The 16,140-nt window shown below is 39.7% G+C and overlaps 1 protein-coding gene across 1 annotated transcript in view; it reads left to right on the forward strand.

Annotated features, from left to right (window-relative positions):
* The window catches only part of afdna (afadin, adherens junction formation factor a), a 111,343-nt gene that overhangs the window by 27,993 nt on the left and 67,210 nt on the right, over nt 1–16,140 (forward strand). Inside the window, exons 2-10 of the mRNA XM_046061140.1 lie at nt 5,689–5,884; nt 6,007–6,119; nt 6,826–6,983; nt 7,202–7,362; nt 8,766–8,923; nt 10,732–10,816; nt 10,987–11,133; nt 13,573–13,617; nt 15,664–15,758. Of these exons, the coding sequence (XP_045917096.1) occupies nt 5,689–5,884; nt 6,007–6,119; nt 6,826–6,983; nt 7,202–7,362; nt 8,766–8,923; nt 10,732–10,816; nt 10,987–11,133; nt 13,573–13,617; nt 15,664–15,758 (1,158 nt within the window). The remainder of the gene's footprint in view (nt 1–5,688; nt 5,885–6,006; nt 6,120–6,825; nt 6,984–7,201; nt 7,363–8,765; nt 8,924–10,731; nt 10,817–10,986; nt 11,134–13,572; nt 13,618–15,663; nt 15,759–16,140) is intronic.

The following is a 16,140-nucleotide window of genomic DNA, read 5'->3' on the forward strand; positions in this document are numbered from 1 at the left end:
ACTACTGTGTAGTGTACGTTATCACCAAAGTGATTTATGTGACGGTTTCTTAATGGTTGGTGAATACTATTTCCAGTTCCTTCCTGTGTCTCTACATTCCAACATGCCACTGTTATGAGGTGTTAAGTTACTCAGTAAAAACCCAGGAAGAGGTGTTAATGAAACTGTAAATATTAAAACTAATTTGTTCTTTCAGATTTATATTTCTATTTTTTGTACATTGCAGTGAAACTCACCTCAAATTCAGTCCAGTCCTAAATGAATTTGCTGCTTCACAAGCTGCTTTAGGTTTCCACCACTTTCACCTCCTGGAAAAACATGCGTGTGCACGTGCGTGCACATATATATGAGAGACAGGCACCAGGTGGGAGCTGTATTTTTTTTTCAGCCAGAGAGTGAATCATACGAACACAGACATGACCTCCGACCTCTCTCCTTGAAGACCTTTGGCTCTGAAGTGTTAGTCAGAAAGTGAGATGGGTTAGGGGTATCTCTCACATTTTCCATACACTGTCTCACTACTACTATTAATCGTTTAGTCTATGAAATGTTAAGAAATTGTAATAAATGCTCATAACAACAATTTTCTTCAAATCGCCTTTTCTGTCCAACCAGCCAAGACTCTTCATTAACATTTATAAATAAGAAAGAATATGATTTATCGTTTATCAAAATATTTGTATAATTTTTTTTAGATCGACTAATCGTTGCTGGTCTATCCAATATACGTCAAGACATGGTCCGCTGGCAGTCTGTTCTGTGTGTGCACTGAAAAAAAAATCTTTGATTTGTACACGGCCCCTGGCTCTGTAAATGGGCATTGCAGCCATGGTTTTTGTATCAGGTAACGTTAAATGACATGGCCACGGCTTACTTTCTAGTTCGCCATGACATGCTGTTGTTGTGTTGTTAACTAGCAGGACAGTTTGCATGTTATCTTCACAGCAGCTACTGTTGCGACAGTTTGCTAAGCCACAGCTTGGCTAACGTAAGTTACATTACTTTCTGTGTTCGCTATATTCTTTATCATGGTATTTGTCAAGGTATTGGATCTCAAAAACTGCATTCCCCAACTTTTAAAATTGATTAACATGAGTGATTTTAAAAAGGGACTGAATAAGCTACATATGCTAAAGACATGAAGTGAAGTGTTGCCACAAAGTGAAACAAAAAACTATAAGCTGCTTCTAAATGCTAGTTTTTGAGCATGATGCTGATACTGATATGTTATACTGAGTTTAAAACATTGATAAGATATTTGTCAATATTCATTTTTTTTTTTTTTTTTTTTTAATGAAAGGATTCCTTAAATTTGTATTTTAAAGGGTTGTGATTAACATGTACAGAATGGGACTCTTAACTGTTGAAAAATAAACTTGTCAGTGCTTTCAAATGGACAAACTATGTACAGTAATAGAGACAAACCTCAAACACATATTTGGCATTTCTGTACTCTTATCGTTTACGCGGATACATTATATCTACAATAAGAGGAATTATGGCTTACTTACTGACTGGACTTACTGTCTTGGATTAAATACATTTCTATCAGGGGTTATCAAAGAGTAAATCACTGAAACATTTAATGACAGACATAAATATTAGGCCAATCAATATCAATAAATCTGTTTATCGCTAATATATACAGTGTGTTTCCTCTCTCCCAACCCTCCATCAGGTTTTAGCTGAGAACAGCTATCCACTGTGTTACCCTACTTTATGTGTGTGTCATAAATATTCCTGTCTTGCCTTTAGTCACAGGTATCACTCACACTGCAGAAAAGATGAACTGAATAGCTTGCTCTTGTTTTGCCCTCACATTTTGCAGTTTGATCGTTTAGCTGACATGCTCAAAAAAGATTTAAATAAACAAGCAGCTTAAAATGGTGTCGGAGGTTTCTTGTCTTTTTAAGATTTTCATTATTTTTATTTTGTGAAATGAAGCAACATCAATAAAAAACAAAAAAATCCTTAGACTTACCAAGGTTTTTGAGCCTTATGTACTGTATATAATGGAATTGTTGTTCATGTAGCTTTAAAGAAAAATCACAACCTTCACAATCACATTCTGTTGTTGTGTTTTGTCTTTTGTTGTTCTGCGAAATATCCTAAGGACTCCTCACAGTAGCGGTTGTTGTAGGTAATTGTTAATCTATAAACTATTCGCACTACTTCAAGGATACAAGATTGAAGAACACTTCCAATGGTTCACTCATGCAGCCATGTAAGATGACATTTTAATGGTAGCATTTATTTATTCTAAAGGTTTTTATGTTGTAGTCTAATGTCGTCTTAAATTGCCAGAACATTAATGTATTAATATAGATGTACTAAATATAGCTACAAAGCTTAATCTAATAATCGATTAGTTGTCAGTGAATATGCTTTGGTTTCTTTACTCCTCTATGACAATAAACTGAATTTTCCTTGGGTTTTGGACAAAACAAGACATTTAGGAAATCATCTTGGAGTATGATAAACACTGAATGACATTTTCCACCATTTTCTGACATTTTATAGACTGAACAACTCAACGGCTCTATTGACGAAGCAAACTTGTCAAAGTTACATTATGCATCAAATTCTGTGTCTTATGTACATCTTATCAGAAATACATCATGCATTTGTAGTTCTGAATTATGGTCTGAAGGTAGGGCCTGGATGCATAGAGGGCTGCAACTAATGATTATTTTCGTAGTCGACTAATCTGTCGACTAGTCACGAGTTTTTTTTTTTTTTTTTTTCACCCCCTATCCCTAATTAACCATTTAACTAATTAAATATCTTTCAAGTGAATTACTGATCTCAACACACAGCCTAGCTAACGTCACCATTAAGTGAACGAACTGTAAAACTGTTTAACAAAAAGATTTTTGCTTTGGAACTATATAAAAATAAAAGCAAGTACTATAACCACAACTGTACATTAACAATGTAATGTGTATTTAGAATAACAGTCCCCTTTCGTACTACTTCTTCTGTTTGTTTTTCCCAAAGTGCTTTATTTTTTGTCTATAACTGAAGAATGTTCTGTAGGCTACATCACGAGCCCGATGTTTCTTGATTTGTCTGTAACAGCGGTACGAACATTGAAACGATCTTACAGTTGTGGCCTTTCCTCTGTCGCTGCTGCTCTGTTGTTGCTGCAGCAGTGGTTTGGGATCAGGGACCTGCCGACGGGCACTGCTAACCTCGCGGGCGCTTGTGCATCTTCTCAACCCCAAAAATGTTTGAGCACATTTTGGATTCGCCATCAACTTATGTAAAACTGCCAATATTGAAGTTCTACACAAGAGTGTCCAATATCTTGGAAGTATCGGGGGAATATGGCTTTTGTACTAGACTGTTTGTATTTTTGTTAGAACTGGACAATTGCCTTCAACGTCTGGGTTTATAGGACTGAAGCATGGTCTGAAGGTATGGGCTTTTGGAGGATTGGACCTTGATATATGTGTGCTTAGCACCCCACTATGGCCTAAAAAAAAATATAGGAATGTTGGATGGGACCATTTTCTGAAAGGCATAGGAGTGTAGGACTGGACCATGACATTGAGTTATGGAGTTTCCATTGTTGGCTATGGTCTGTAAATTTGTTGTGAGTGTAAGACTGGACCAGTGCTTGAACATGGGGGTGTGGGTATGGATCATAACCTTGAGGCATGGGTCTGGAGGACTGTACCATGTCTTGGAGGTATGGGGGAATATGGCTGTTGTACTGGATGTGAACTACATTTGGTTGTCCATTCCCAACAACCAAAAGGTTGTATTCTGGGCAGTGTGTTAATTATCACTGTCTGCTCTTAGCTGGGCTTTGTTTTTTACCCAAGTGGACTTGTATCTCTGCAGAAACGGTTAACAATGGTTACACAAGCTTGACAACAGCAACCCTCAATGACCCACATTCCAGCAGTAAATCACAACACACACTCACACACTCTCACTCTCCCGGCTCCACCCTTGCCTATCGAAACTATGCTCAGTGTTTCCACTCTGCCTGGCTGTGTCTCTATCAAACATGGGAAGGGAAGGGGGAGGTAATGGGTGAGAAGGAGATTTATTTTCTCCTCCCAACTATGTGAATGTATTTGAAAGGGAGGCCCCAAACAGACTTAAATAGTGTAAAATTAATCCAGTTAAATCTAGTTTAAACCTTTGCCTCAAATCACCCAGCTCATAGTCCTCAGTCTCAGATGCAACACACTCACACACACACTCTCGATCTGTCACCTTAGAAAGCCGTTTAGCCAGTTGTCTACCCTTCTTAGATACTGGCAAGGTTTAAAATTCCAATTCAAAATTGCTTTGTTGGTATCTTGATACCTACATTGTAGAAGAAACAGTCAGGGTTTTCCTGCAGCCGTTGTTGAAGGCACAACATCCTCTTCTAACATCATGAACAAGAACACATTTTTATGAAATCAAACCTTACAGACCTTTTAAAGGAAAAGGGCACAACAACCTCACAGGACCATCAGTTATAGTCATAGTTTTTTTTTCATTGGAACGGCGCAATACCATGAACACAGTCAATAACAATACTCTGCTGTTATTAATCTGCTATGAATGCTACTTTAAATTGTGTAGCATTCAGAATTTTTTTTTTTTAATTCTGAGAGAGTTTCAAAAATATAGATTGTGCTGTTGTATTGCCTCATGTTGTTGCTTTGTTTCAGTTATTTTGTACGTTGTTTCTTCCATATAATTTTGATAGTTTAGCATCCAGTGTGACTTAACTGGGGTTTGAACAGGACAGTTTCTGTCCTGCTTTAGATTTGTTTTTTTTTGCTAAGAAAGAGATGTCTTAATTTTATTATTTGAGGAATGGCACATAATGGCTTTCTAATGTCTGCAAGGCTTTCTGAGACCTTTTTTTTAAATGGCAGTTAAAATAAAATATGAGGCCAGTTTCACAGCTGAACCTTAACAAATGGAAATGCCCGCTCACGGGGCTGCAAGCTACAGTTGTGCTTTGTCAGCACTGCCTTACATACGGTTATATCAAAACTGGCTGTGTAAAACATTCTTGTTCCGTAGAATTCTTTGTGCATAAACAAATGTCAACATGTAGGTAATAGAGTTGTGCTTGCATACACGTACAATGTAGATAGCCCCAGGTGTCAATATCAGCCAGGCGCTTTACATCCAGCACTGGCTGTGTTTGAGCCTGTATTTATTTTGTTTGTGTGGAGGGGGGGAGAGAGAGAGAGAGAGATTTCCTTAGACTAGGTCAGGAAGTTTCCTGGAAAGAACTATGCCATTTGGTACTAATATACATACAAAATAGGAATTTCCTGAAAGTAAAAGCTGCATTAAACTGAAGTAACTGGAAGTAATTAATTGGAAGTGTATCAATTGCATATTTTCCCTATAATTTAAACCAGTTCTTCATAAATTACAGTGCACTGCTTCTCTTGCTGGCTCTCAGCCAGTGGTGCTTCTCTCAAATCCTGCTGAACAGCCAACTTACTGCACAGTCCTGCACTGATAAAAACTGCTTTCAGTGTTTTTATAATGTGAAAAAAAAGAGCATTTTAATCAGTTTGCTTGATATAAATGAACTGTCTTCTTTAATGCTGACCATATTCACAATGAATGGGATATAGTTTGCCTGTAAACATTAACATGCTGAATGTATGCATGGACCTAAACAGATTACGGACTCTCTTTCTCACTATGTCTGTTGAACAGGACTTGGAGTTCCATGGCGTGATGCGGTTCTACTTCCAGGACCGGGTTGCCGGTAACTTCGCCACAAAGTGCATCAGAGTGTCCAGCACAGCGACAACGCAGGATGTCATTGAGACGTTAGCTGAGAAGTTCAGACCAGACATGAGGATGCTCTCTTCTCCAAGATATTCTCTGTATGAGGTCCATGTCAGTGGCGGTGAGTCCCATAGAGGGGTTGAAGAGTCTGAACAATTTAACCAATGTTTCATGAATAATAATAATTTGATATAGTTGACTTAGATGAACTGGTGTGTGTGTGTGTGTGTGTGTGTGTGTTAGAAGAGCGTCAGCTAGACCTGGATGAGAAGCCTCTTGTTGTTCAGCTGAACTGGAACAAAGACGACAGAGAAGGACGCTTTGTCCTGAAGAATGAGAACGACATCCTTCCCAAGGTCAGCCACTCTATCTGTTGTCTGTTAACCTGTTTGACTATTAACAAGTTGCTTTACTAGTGAGCTGACTCATCTGTTCATCCATCCATCACCGATGAAAGAAAAAAAAAAGCACCATAAGCTACCGCCGACACACTGGAGACATTGTTTGTGTTTTTCTTGTGGATAACTGGACAAATCCAAACTTTGTTTGTTGAAGTATGTCCAGCACAGATACAATAACGTTTGATTACTAAAAATGTTTGAGCAATCAAAAAAAACAACTAAGTTTTACTAGGACCATTTTTGTAATACACTTACACCGTGAAAAATGGACACAGTTGAGTCAATAGTCCTGAATGCAGTGTATTGATTAAATATAAGTGTTTAGTTTTTCCCCAGTTTAAACAACCACATTGACTATATTTATTTCTATAATACATTCTCTTATTTTAATCATTTTGCCCTTACTTAATTTTTGGTCTGTCAGAAAGCCTTCTTTTAAATGTCTCTAACTGAAGTAGAAGTAAATAAATAAATAAAGTCACATCACACTTGACTTGATCAGATCTAACTTTGTAAAATGGCTGAGGAAAATATGTCCTTGATCTTCTTTTCCTCATTCAGTTTCCTAATTTATTTCTTCATTCAGAAACGTGTCATTACGAACTGCAGCAACCTGCTCCTCAGGGCCTCATTCACTCATTCTTCTTCCCTTTTCTACCAGAAGAGTCAGAGTAATGGTCCGGAGAAGGAGAAGGATGGAGTGATCCAAAACTTCAAGAGGACTTTGTCCAAGAAGGAGAAGAAGAAGGAAAAGAAGAAGGAGAAGGAGTTCGCCCGGATCCCTGATGGAGACGAGCAGGCGCTCAACCGGGAGGACGGGTAAAGACACACACTCAGTCATCCGTCTTACTGTCCTGCCCTTACATCCTCTCTGTCCTCGGAGAGGATCTTGTGTTTTTTTGTTTTTTTTTTTTTCCAAAAGAGGAAAGAATATTAATTTAAACTTTGACCTTTCTGTTCCTCCATCTGTCTTACTCCCCCCCCCCATTTATTCTGTCTTCTCCTCATTCATTCATCTCCCTCATGTTGTGGTTTAGGGAAAACAGCCGTCTGGCGGCAGAGGTTTACAAGGACATGCCTGAGACCAGCTTTACCAGGACAATCTCCAACCCAGAGGTGGTGATGAAGAGGAGACGCCAGCAGAAACTGGAGAAACGCATGCAGGAGTTCATGAGCAGTGATGGGAGGCCGGACTCGGGTACTTTAAATGTTTGTTGACTTCAAATGAAGCTCAAACCCACCTTGAGCTCTGATCATCCAGTCATGCGTGATCTATTTAACGGTTTGACGAAACATTCCCAGGAGCTTGATGGGTTTCATTAGCCTTATTTCCAACTAAGTGTCAAGCCAATATGAAGCAAACCTTTTGAAATGTTGGAAAAAAGAGAAAACACAGAAAATGCAAATTGAGTTTCAATCAACTGGTTTGGAGCTAATAAGCTAGTTCAAGCGTAGTTTCATTAGAAGTTGACAATATTGGCTACGTTAAAAAGTAGAGGTTGCGAATTGGAAACAAAATCAGTTGTTTGCCAAGGTAAAACATAACTGCCTTGGTCATGTATGAGAGGAAAATGGAGAGGTCTTCAGGCAACGCGAGCTGGATTCTTCTTAGAACAAGTCGGACTTTCTTCTTGTGGCTTAAAGAAGACCTGACGTGAACCCCAGAGAGAACCTGTAGAGCGACGTGAAAATCACAGTTCACTGCCGCTGCTTATCCAGAGTGACGGAGCTTGAGATATTTGCAAGGACTTCTTCAAGAAACAGCCGGCAGAGGTGTTCTGCAGCTGTAATCACTAACAGTAGTGCTTAAACAAAGTAATGAGTAAAGGGTCTAAATACAATTGAAATTATATATTCATATTTTGTATTTTTAATACAATATTCAAATGTAACATGCATCGTAACTGAACATCAGTGATCATGTTTACATCAGCTGGTCTACAGAAGTCCATATGTTGTGGGAACGTCTCACACTGACATGTTTACACATACAAAAAGACATGCGTACATGTTGAATGAATGAAACAAACATGCTTGCTGGTTCAGTGTGTGAGTCAAGCATTACCTAACCACTCTGCCAGACAGACAGATGGACCAGTGAGCTGTCTCTAAAAACAGCTTTAACCACTGTCCACATACGGTTGACACACACACACACACACTGTGGAACAGGATGGCTTGTGGGTAGACAATGACGTTCTCCCAGCAGAAAGTGCTATTTTAAACGAGCTCATTTTATGTAATGCTTCTGAAAATCCTGTTTGCTTTGCTGAAGACTCCCTTGTGGGATTTTCAAAGGTGATCATTATCAGTTGACACTCAGGTCACACAGCTAGTGCGACACATGATACACATTTAATGAGCACTACGATCATTCCCGACCATCTATACACACGTCGTACATTCAAGTTGGCATCGGTGGTTTGACCCCTGGCTCCTGCAGTCTGCATATTGAAGTGGACTTGATACTGAACCTTAAATTGCACCCATCAGTGTGTGTTTGAGCAGTTGGCACCTTTCATGGCCTCCTGTGCTATCAGTGTATAAATGCGTGTGTGAATGGGTGGAATGTGACACGTAGTGTAATGTACTTTCCTACAGGAGGCACTTTGCGGATATACGCTGACAGTCTGAAGCCCAACATCCCGTATAAGACCATCCTGCTCTCGACAAGAGACACGGCTGACTTTGCAGTGGTGGAGGCGCTGGAGAAGTACGGGCTGGAGAAGGAGAACCCCAGAGAGTACTGCATCGCCCGGGTAACAATGCTTATTTTACTACAACTCCTTCACTGTTTACCTTTTGAGGACCCCATCATCTAATCCAACGCTAAACACAATAAGCACACCTCACTTAAAATTTGGTCTGTTCCTGTCAAAGTAATGTCACATTAAACTAGTGTTAGTATAACTTCTACCTTTGAGGAATATGCAAGTTATGTCCTTTTTGTGTGACTTTCTGGCTCCTCCAGCTTCAGTAGATACCATTAAACAGAAGTCACATGGAGTATCCTCATATTCGATCGCAGCACCTTATTTGTCGTAAATGTAAATGCTCCGTATTTGTATAGCGCCTTTCTAGTCTTTTTCGACCACTCAAAGTGCTTTTACACTACATCTGCATTCACCATTCACTCACATTGATACACTGAGCCTAAGTGCTCAAACGGAAACTAACATTCACACACATACATACACTGGCGGAACAGCCACCAGGGGCAATTCAGGGTTCAGTATCTTGCCCAAGGACACTTCGACACGCAACCAGGAGGAGCCAGGGATTGAACCGCCGACCTTCCCGCTCTACCTCCTGAGCCGCAGCCGCCCCCTAATTTGATTATATACACCAAATTCAGAGTGAATTTATTTTTTAGTATACTGCCGCCCACTGCTTAAAACCTGCCTCCTCCTGGTTCTCTGCTAAACACAACATATATCTTCCTATCTCATCAATAAACACCTCCATCATCCTTCTAAGAGTCTGTGCAGAGGACAGCCAAGGTCATGGTCACATGCGCGCGTGCACACACACTCACTCACATGCGCACACTCACTCACATGCGCACACTCACTCACATGCGCACACACACAAAAACACACAAATGCTCATACTCTTCACCGGACTGGCAGATTGAAACAAAATGCTACTTGGCACTAAAACCTTTGGGAGGAATGCAATTCAATTGCTTTCAGACTGAGTGCTATAGCAGCAGCAGATGCTCTGTGTGTGTGTGTGTGTGTGTGTGTGTGTGTGTGTGCGCGCGCGTGTGCGTATGTATGTGTGGCTATGACGGTGAACTTGGCTGCACTCTCCACAGCCTCTCCCATATCTGTCCTCTCCGATGGACTGTGGCGATGGCCAATCATATGAAATAGCTGCTGCTCCCACAGCCAATACAGTGGAAGACCCTCCAGAGACAACACACACGCGCGCGCACGCGAGCACACACGCTGTTGATAGTCAGTTGCAATTTGCTGATGAGACTAAGGCACAGGGAAAGTCCATTAGGTTAGTGAGCAGGAGAAATATGCACTAGTATACTAGCCAATAGCATGTCATCTAGTGTGTTTATGTTCGGGGGGGGGGATGTTTACTGAGATGAAGATATGTAGGGCAGCTGTGATATTCTTTAAAAAAATAAAACAAAATTACAATATTTAATATTTATTAAGCCAGTGAACAGAATAATTTCAGTATTAAAAGTAAACCTTTGGTAGAACAGCACTGTTCTTTGATCTCAAAAATGGTTCTTATACTGGTTAATGGCTCCCCACAACAACTTAAAAATGAATGTTCTACAACAAGGGAGTCCCAACAGTTAAAATCCAATACATATTTCATCTAATGTGGTAAATTAAGATCACTCACTTTCGTATAATATCTTAGATACTTCAGTTAATGGAGGTGCTGGACCTTCTGGACATGAAAAACATTTAATGGTCCAGTTTAGGAAGTGTTAGGAAGATCTGTGTTCTTGTGCCCTCTGTGGTAATTAAAAGGTGCTCGTGTCATTGGTGGGCTTTGGTATATTAAGTTGCTCATCTGGTTGATCTTGTTTTATGTACAGCAAGAAGACAAGTCGGGCAAGGAGGCGATCCTGGATGATACAGAGTGTCCACTGCAGATCTTCAGGGACTGGCCTGCTGACAGAGGTAATACACACAGATTTGTGGTCTCACACACACACACCATGCACTTACACACACTGTTACTCTAAATTTACAATGAGCTTCTTTTTCACGCCTTTCTTGGTCGCTACCGCCCCCTCCTGCTACCTTACAGTCATTACAGCTTTGTTAACAGGACTTCTGTCATTTGTCAGGAGCGCTAGTGTTCCAGCTGAAGAAGAGACCCCCAGACTACCAGGGGAGGAAGGGAAGGAAAATAGATGACAAGGGCCTGCGAGGGAAGGACAGCAGCAGTTCCCTGCCCCCGGAAAAACTGCCTTACCTGGTGGAGCTGAGCCCAGGTAAAACCACAAAACACACACATACACCATAATGTTTTGGATCTGGTATCAGTCAGTGGTACTTTTATCAGTAGTGGTAGTAGAAGTAGTAGCAGCTGATGAACACTGTTTTCATGACAGGTAGGAGCCAACAGGCAGCTGTGTAGCTACAGCAAACACCATAGTAAATAACATAGTAATAACCAGGTGAGTTAATCACATGTGGCTACTTCATGGATCCCACCTGTGCTGTGGTTTCAGTTCCTACCAGCACAGGATTTCCTCAGTGTATATAAAAGCCATAGCAGGAGGTAAAGAATCGCTGAAATCTATATTGTAGACGGCTCCGAGAGATAGCTGTGGATGATGGTGTATGCTTCATTCTGAATCCTTCATGTTGCAGTATTACATGCCACAAAAGAAGCACTTAGTCAATGCGTCAATTACCTAAAAGCTTTTTTTAAGGCAAGGCAAGCTTATTTGTAAAGCACATTTCAACAACAAGGCAATTCAAAGTGCTTTACATAAAACATAAAAGCAACAAAGGGAAATTGGGGGGAAAAAAACCCAAATTAAATTTAAAACATTTTTAAAAGGGTGAAATGGAAAATAAAACATGATAAAATAAATTTTAAAGAGTTAAATAAAATACTTAACTTACATTTCTAGTATTAATTGCACTATTTTCACTTCAGGCAGGTATCTGCTAGCATCAAAGAATTAATTGTGAGGGGAATATTCAGCATTTCAGCAAGATGTAAGGAAGGTGATATATGTTATATGCAGATAAGAATGAACTCTTTTTAGCTTGAAGTACAGAAATATCTGTATCAACAATCAAATGCGGAGTTCAACTGACGAACAAAAATGTATCTGCATCAAATCCTGCACCAGAGCAAGTGTAAATATAGTGACAGTTTAACACAGACTAAGATAGACATGCCAGAATCCATTATTTCAATGGGAAAAATTCGCCATAAAACGTTTTGACAAACTCAAAAAAACACACCTTGTGATTTTGATGTATCTTGAAGTTTTAGGTTTATTTTAAATTCATGATATGATGATGATTTAAGAAGGAGATAATGGCTTAGTGATCTAAACATAAACATCAGAAGTTGAAAAAGTTTATATTTGTACGATCTCTGATGGACAATGGAAGGTTGACTTTGGAGGTTTTCAAAAGGCATTGTGGGAAATGGAGGAAATCACTGTTTGAATTAGAAGTCGGTTTGGCAGGTTGAGGCACATGGAGTACAACAAAAGGTAAGTTGCTACAACTAAACTCCTGGACTGCTGTTTAAATCCCAGTATGGATATAGTGATAGTGAAAAACCTATGGGAGCATTTTGGGAAACAAACCTCACCTGAGTTTTGCTAAATGTGAAATTTTCCAGCCGTAACAGCTTGTTTCTTGCTACTGATCCCTCTCTCTTTAACTTCATATGCCTCATGCCATTAACTTGTCTGGCCTGCTGGTAACCCAAGAACTTTTCAGCACCAAACTGGTTTGATCCATTATGCTGAAATGGTATTGGGAATCCAGTGGGTCTGACCCAGGAATATACTGTACTAACACATCTACTTCATCCACTGTCAGATTGATGGGTCACTGTCTATGGACAACAGCCAAGATGGAGAATTGATTTGGTGGCTCTCCGAAATAATGGGTGCTGGGCCTATGTGTGTATGAGTGTCTGTTTGGTTATCAAGGATAAAAGTACAGGAACAATTTAGATTTCAATATTTGCACGTATTAGGCTTGAGATGAAATGATCTATGAGGTTTCATATATTAGCCAGGTCCTGGTTCTTTAAAATAGCAACACATGCTAAAATTACTCAAAATCAAAACAGTTGTATTGGTAAAAATATTACTTAGCTCTTTAACGCTAATATTTGACATCCAAGATGCCAAGAGATGTAACATATGTACATTAATATATTCCAAGGTCTCCTGATATGCAAAAATATTTAATATTTTCTAGCTAGCCATTTCAGTTAGTTATCGTAACAAGCTGCTTGTTAGGATAACTATCGTACTTATTTAGAACGGTGGTACAAGTAATGAGCAGATCTATTACTTGGTGTTTGCTATTTTGACATGTTAATGTCCGTTTCAGACAATGACCTGTTTTTTAAAGTGAATTAGTACTTTAAATTGTTTAGCATTAGGACTTAATGTCTGGTAAAACTATTTTTGCATTGTATCATAAATGTAGATAGTGAAAGGCCCTTAGAAATATTCTGTGTGTTTGTGTGTGTTTGTATGCCTCCATGCAATTAATGGGTTAACAAGGTAATGCTGCATTTTTCCTCCTTGCTGCATTTTCACCCTCTGCTGTGTCTTCTGTTTTCTTTCCCACCTTCTTATGGCATGGTGTGTGTGTGTGTGTGTGTGTGTGTTGGGGCCTTGTGCATGTGTCCTTCTACCTCTGCACCTGCCTGCCTGTTTGCCCAGGGCGAGGGAATCACTATGCCTACTACGCCTATCGGCACCATGAAGGTAAAGACCCACCACAACTCCTCTGTGTCTGTTGCAGTGGCCGATGGCATTGTGACCCCCCTACCCACGCTCCTATAACCGATAATGACCAAACAAATTCCCCTCCTTAAATGTATGTCTGTGTTGTACTTAGCAGGATTACTGCATAGGTCAGTTTCCTTTTACTTTAGTGCTCACCACAGCTTTTAGCAGTTTAGATTTAAGACTTTAATTCCTTTTTATTATGTCAGTTTAAAGGAATAGATTGATATTTTGGATTGGGATTTGGATTAGCAGTTTTATACCACTCTTGTCTGTACGATAAATAAAAAGCTGCAGCAAGTTAGTTTAGCCTAAAACAAAGAGTGGTAGCCTGGCTCTGTCCAAGGCTCCAAAATCCACCCTACGCTAGGCTAAGATAAGCCAACCAGCCGCTGGCTTTAGCTAATTTTTACCGTACAGACATGAAGATTTGTATAAATTGTCTTCTAACTCTCAGCAAGAAAACAAATATCTGTATTTCTCAAAATGTCGGAACTATATCTGAATAAAAATCAGGATATTATTACTATTTAAGAACAGGTGTAGTTTCAGAATAAACATCTGTACAAAAAAGCCTTTTTATGTCTCAGACATTCTCAAGTAGTTTTTATAGTAAGATTACTCTTTCAGTCTATTAACCAGTTGATGAAAGCTTATACAATTTTGGAGGGAAATGCACGTTGGCTATTTCTTTAGTCTCTTTATACTACTGTAAATTGCCAGGCTTTCTTGGTAGCCTTGTTATATTAGCTTTCTTATACACATACCCATGTTTCCCTTTTTCCTTTAGTGAACTAATATGCCCGCTTTGCTTTTACTAAACTCCTGTTTACTAATCAATATGAGCTCTGCAGTCCCATCAGCCGCCCAGATTATTTGCCACATTAGCAGTGTTTATCCCTTTTTAGTCCACAGGGTTACTATGCAGTATGGAAAAATATTGAATTTCATTTTAGTAATTTCCAGGTCTGGATAAGTATGGAAAAAAGAAAATAGAATGGAAAAGTATTTGTGTCTGATTCTCACTTGTCCTGGTCATGGTTATCCAAGGAAGGTTAAAATCAAGGGCAATTGGACTTGGCTGAAGATACTTAAAGACGTTTCACCTCTCAACCAAGAGGCTTGGTCACTTTACTTAGGCATTTTACCTCCGTGGGCTCATTATCAAGGTGATGGATACCAGTAGGTTCGTTAGTGCTCGTGGCTGTTTTAATGTAAGTCGTAAGCGTTATCTGAGGCCTGAATGACCGTTGTTGGTATTGTCACATGAGGCCAAGTGTGAGTGTTCAGTCTCCTGGGAAAGGATAAAAGGACACCAGTGTAGGTGGGGGGGATAAGTGGTGTTGCAGACCTCCTCCCCTGTTGAGAGATGGTTTATCTACAATGGTCTAAATGGCTTCTTTCACTCCTCTGTCAAACCATTTGTTGAAAGAGTGTCCCTGTTTTCTATGACAACAATGCTCATATTCTGGATAGGGAGGACACATCGTTTAAAAGAAAGTGAAAGAAGCCATTTACACAAAAGTAGAGAAACCACCTAGAACTGAAGAAGAGGAGAAGCCTGTTGGATGAGAGGGGAAACGTCTTCAAGTATCTTCCACCAACGTTGTCCAGCTTTTTGCGTAGTGAGTGTGGACTAAATGTTCACAAAATAGATTTGAATGAGCTACAGTACTTAGCTACAGCCTTCTGGTAATTATTTGACATAATAGCAAACATAGTGAGAATACAACATTGGATTTTAAAACCATTTATTTACATAATAAATATCTAGCTATTTGTACTCCGATGTCAGATTTGATCTGAATAATTTACTGAGGAGTCTGGAAAAGTAAAAGGAATAGACCCAGACTTCCACTTTCTGTTAAACTGATGAATGGTTTCTAAGCTGTCAGCTGTGTGTGGACAGTCAGTACGAGTGTGTGAGGTAGAACGTGCATACTACAGTACTTCTTGTTTTCAATCTAAGTTTGACGCGAGGACCATCCTCCCCAGGGCTAAATGTGAGTATTTGTATGTGTCTAGATGGGTCTGACTCGCGGGACAAACCAAAGCTGTACCGACTTCAGCACAGCATCACTGAGGTCGGCTCAGATTGCACAGAGGACGGCGCCATCCAGGTAACAACGGCACGAAAACACTCGTTTAAAGCCAGTTATGTAATTCGTCTGTTCCTTTACAACATGCAACACTGAGGAGGACCCGTTGTGCTGTTAAGTGTATATTCTACTGGGAAAGTGGAAGCTATGGTACTGCTTTCCACTAAACATTAATTTTTGTTAATTTTATTTTAACAACAGCTACGTCATCAGAACGTGCGGTTCTAGAAAGTGTTAGCCGTCTCTCTTTCATCGGTCGGTCGTGTGGTGATGGCAAATGACCAGACAGTAGTCCTGGGGCCCATTTTATCACTTTGCAACATGAAATAATTTATTTCCTCGTTAATTTTGTCATGTTTCTCAAGTCAAAACAATCTCCATACTTGGGACCCATACATGAGCA

This window comes from Micropterus dolomieu, linkage group LG10 (genome assembly GCF_021292245.1).
Source record: "Micropterus dolomieu isolate WLL.071019.BEF.003 ecotype Adirondacks linkage group LG10, ASM2129224v1, whole genome shotgun sequence".
NCBI lineage: Eukaryota > Metazoa > Chordata > Actinopteri > Centrarchiformes > Centrarchidae > Micropterus > Micropterus dolomieu.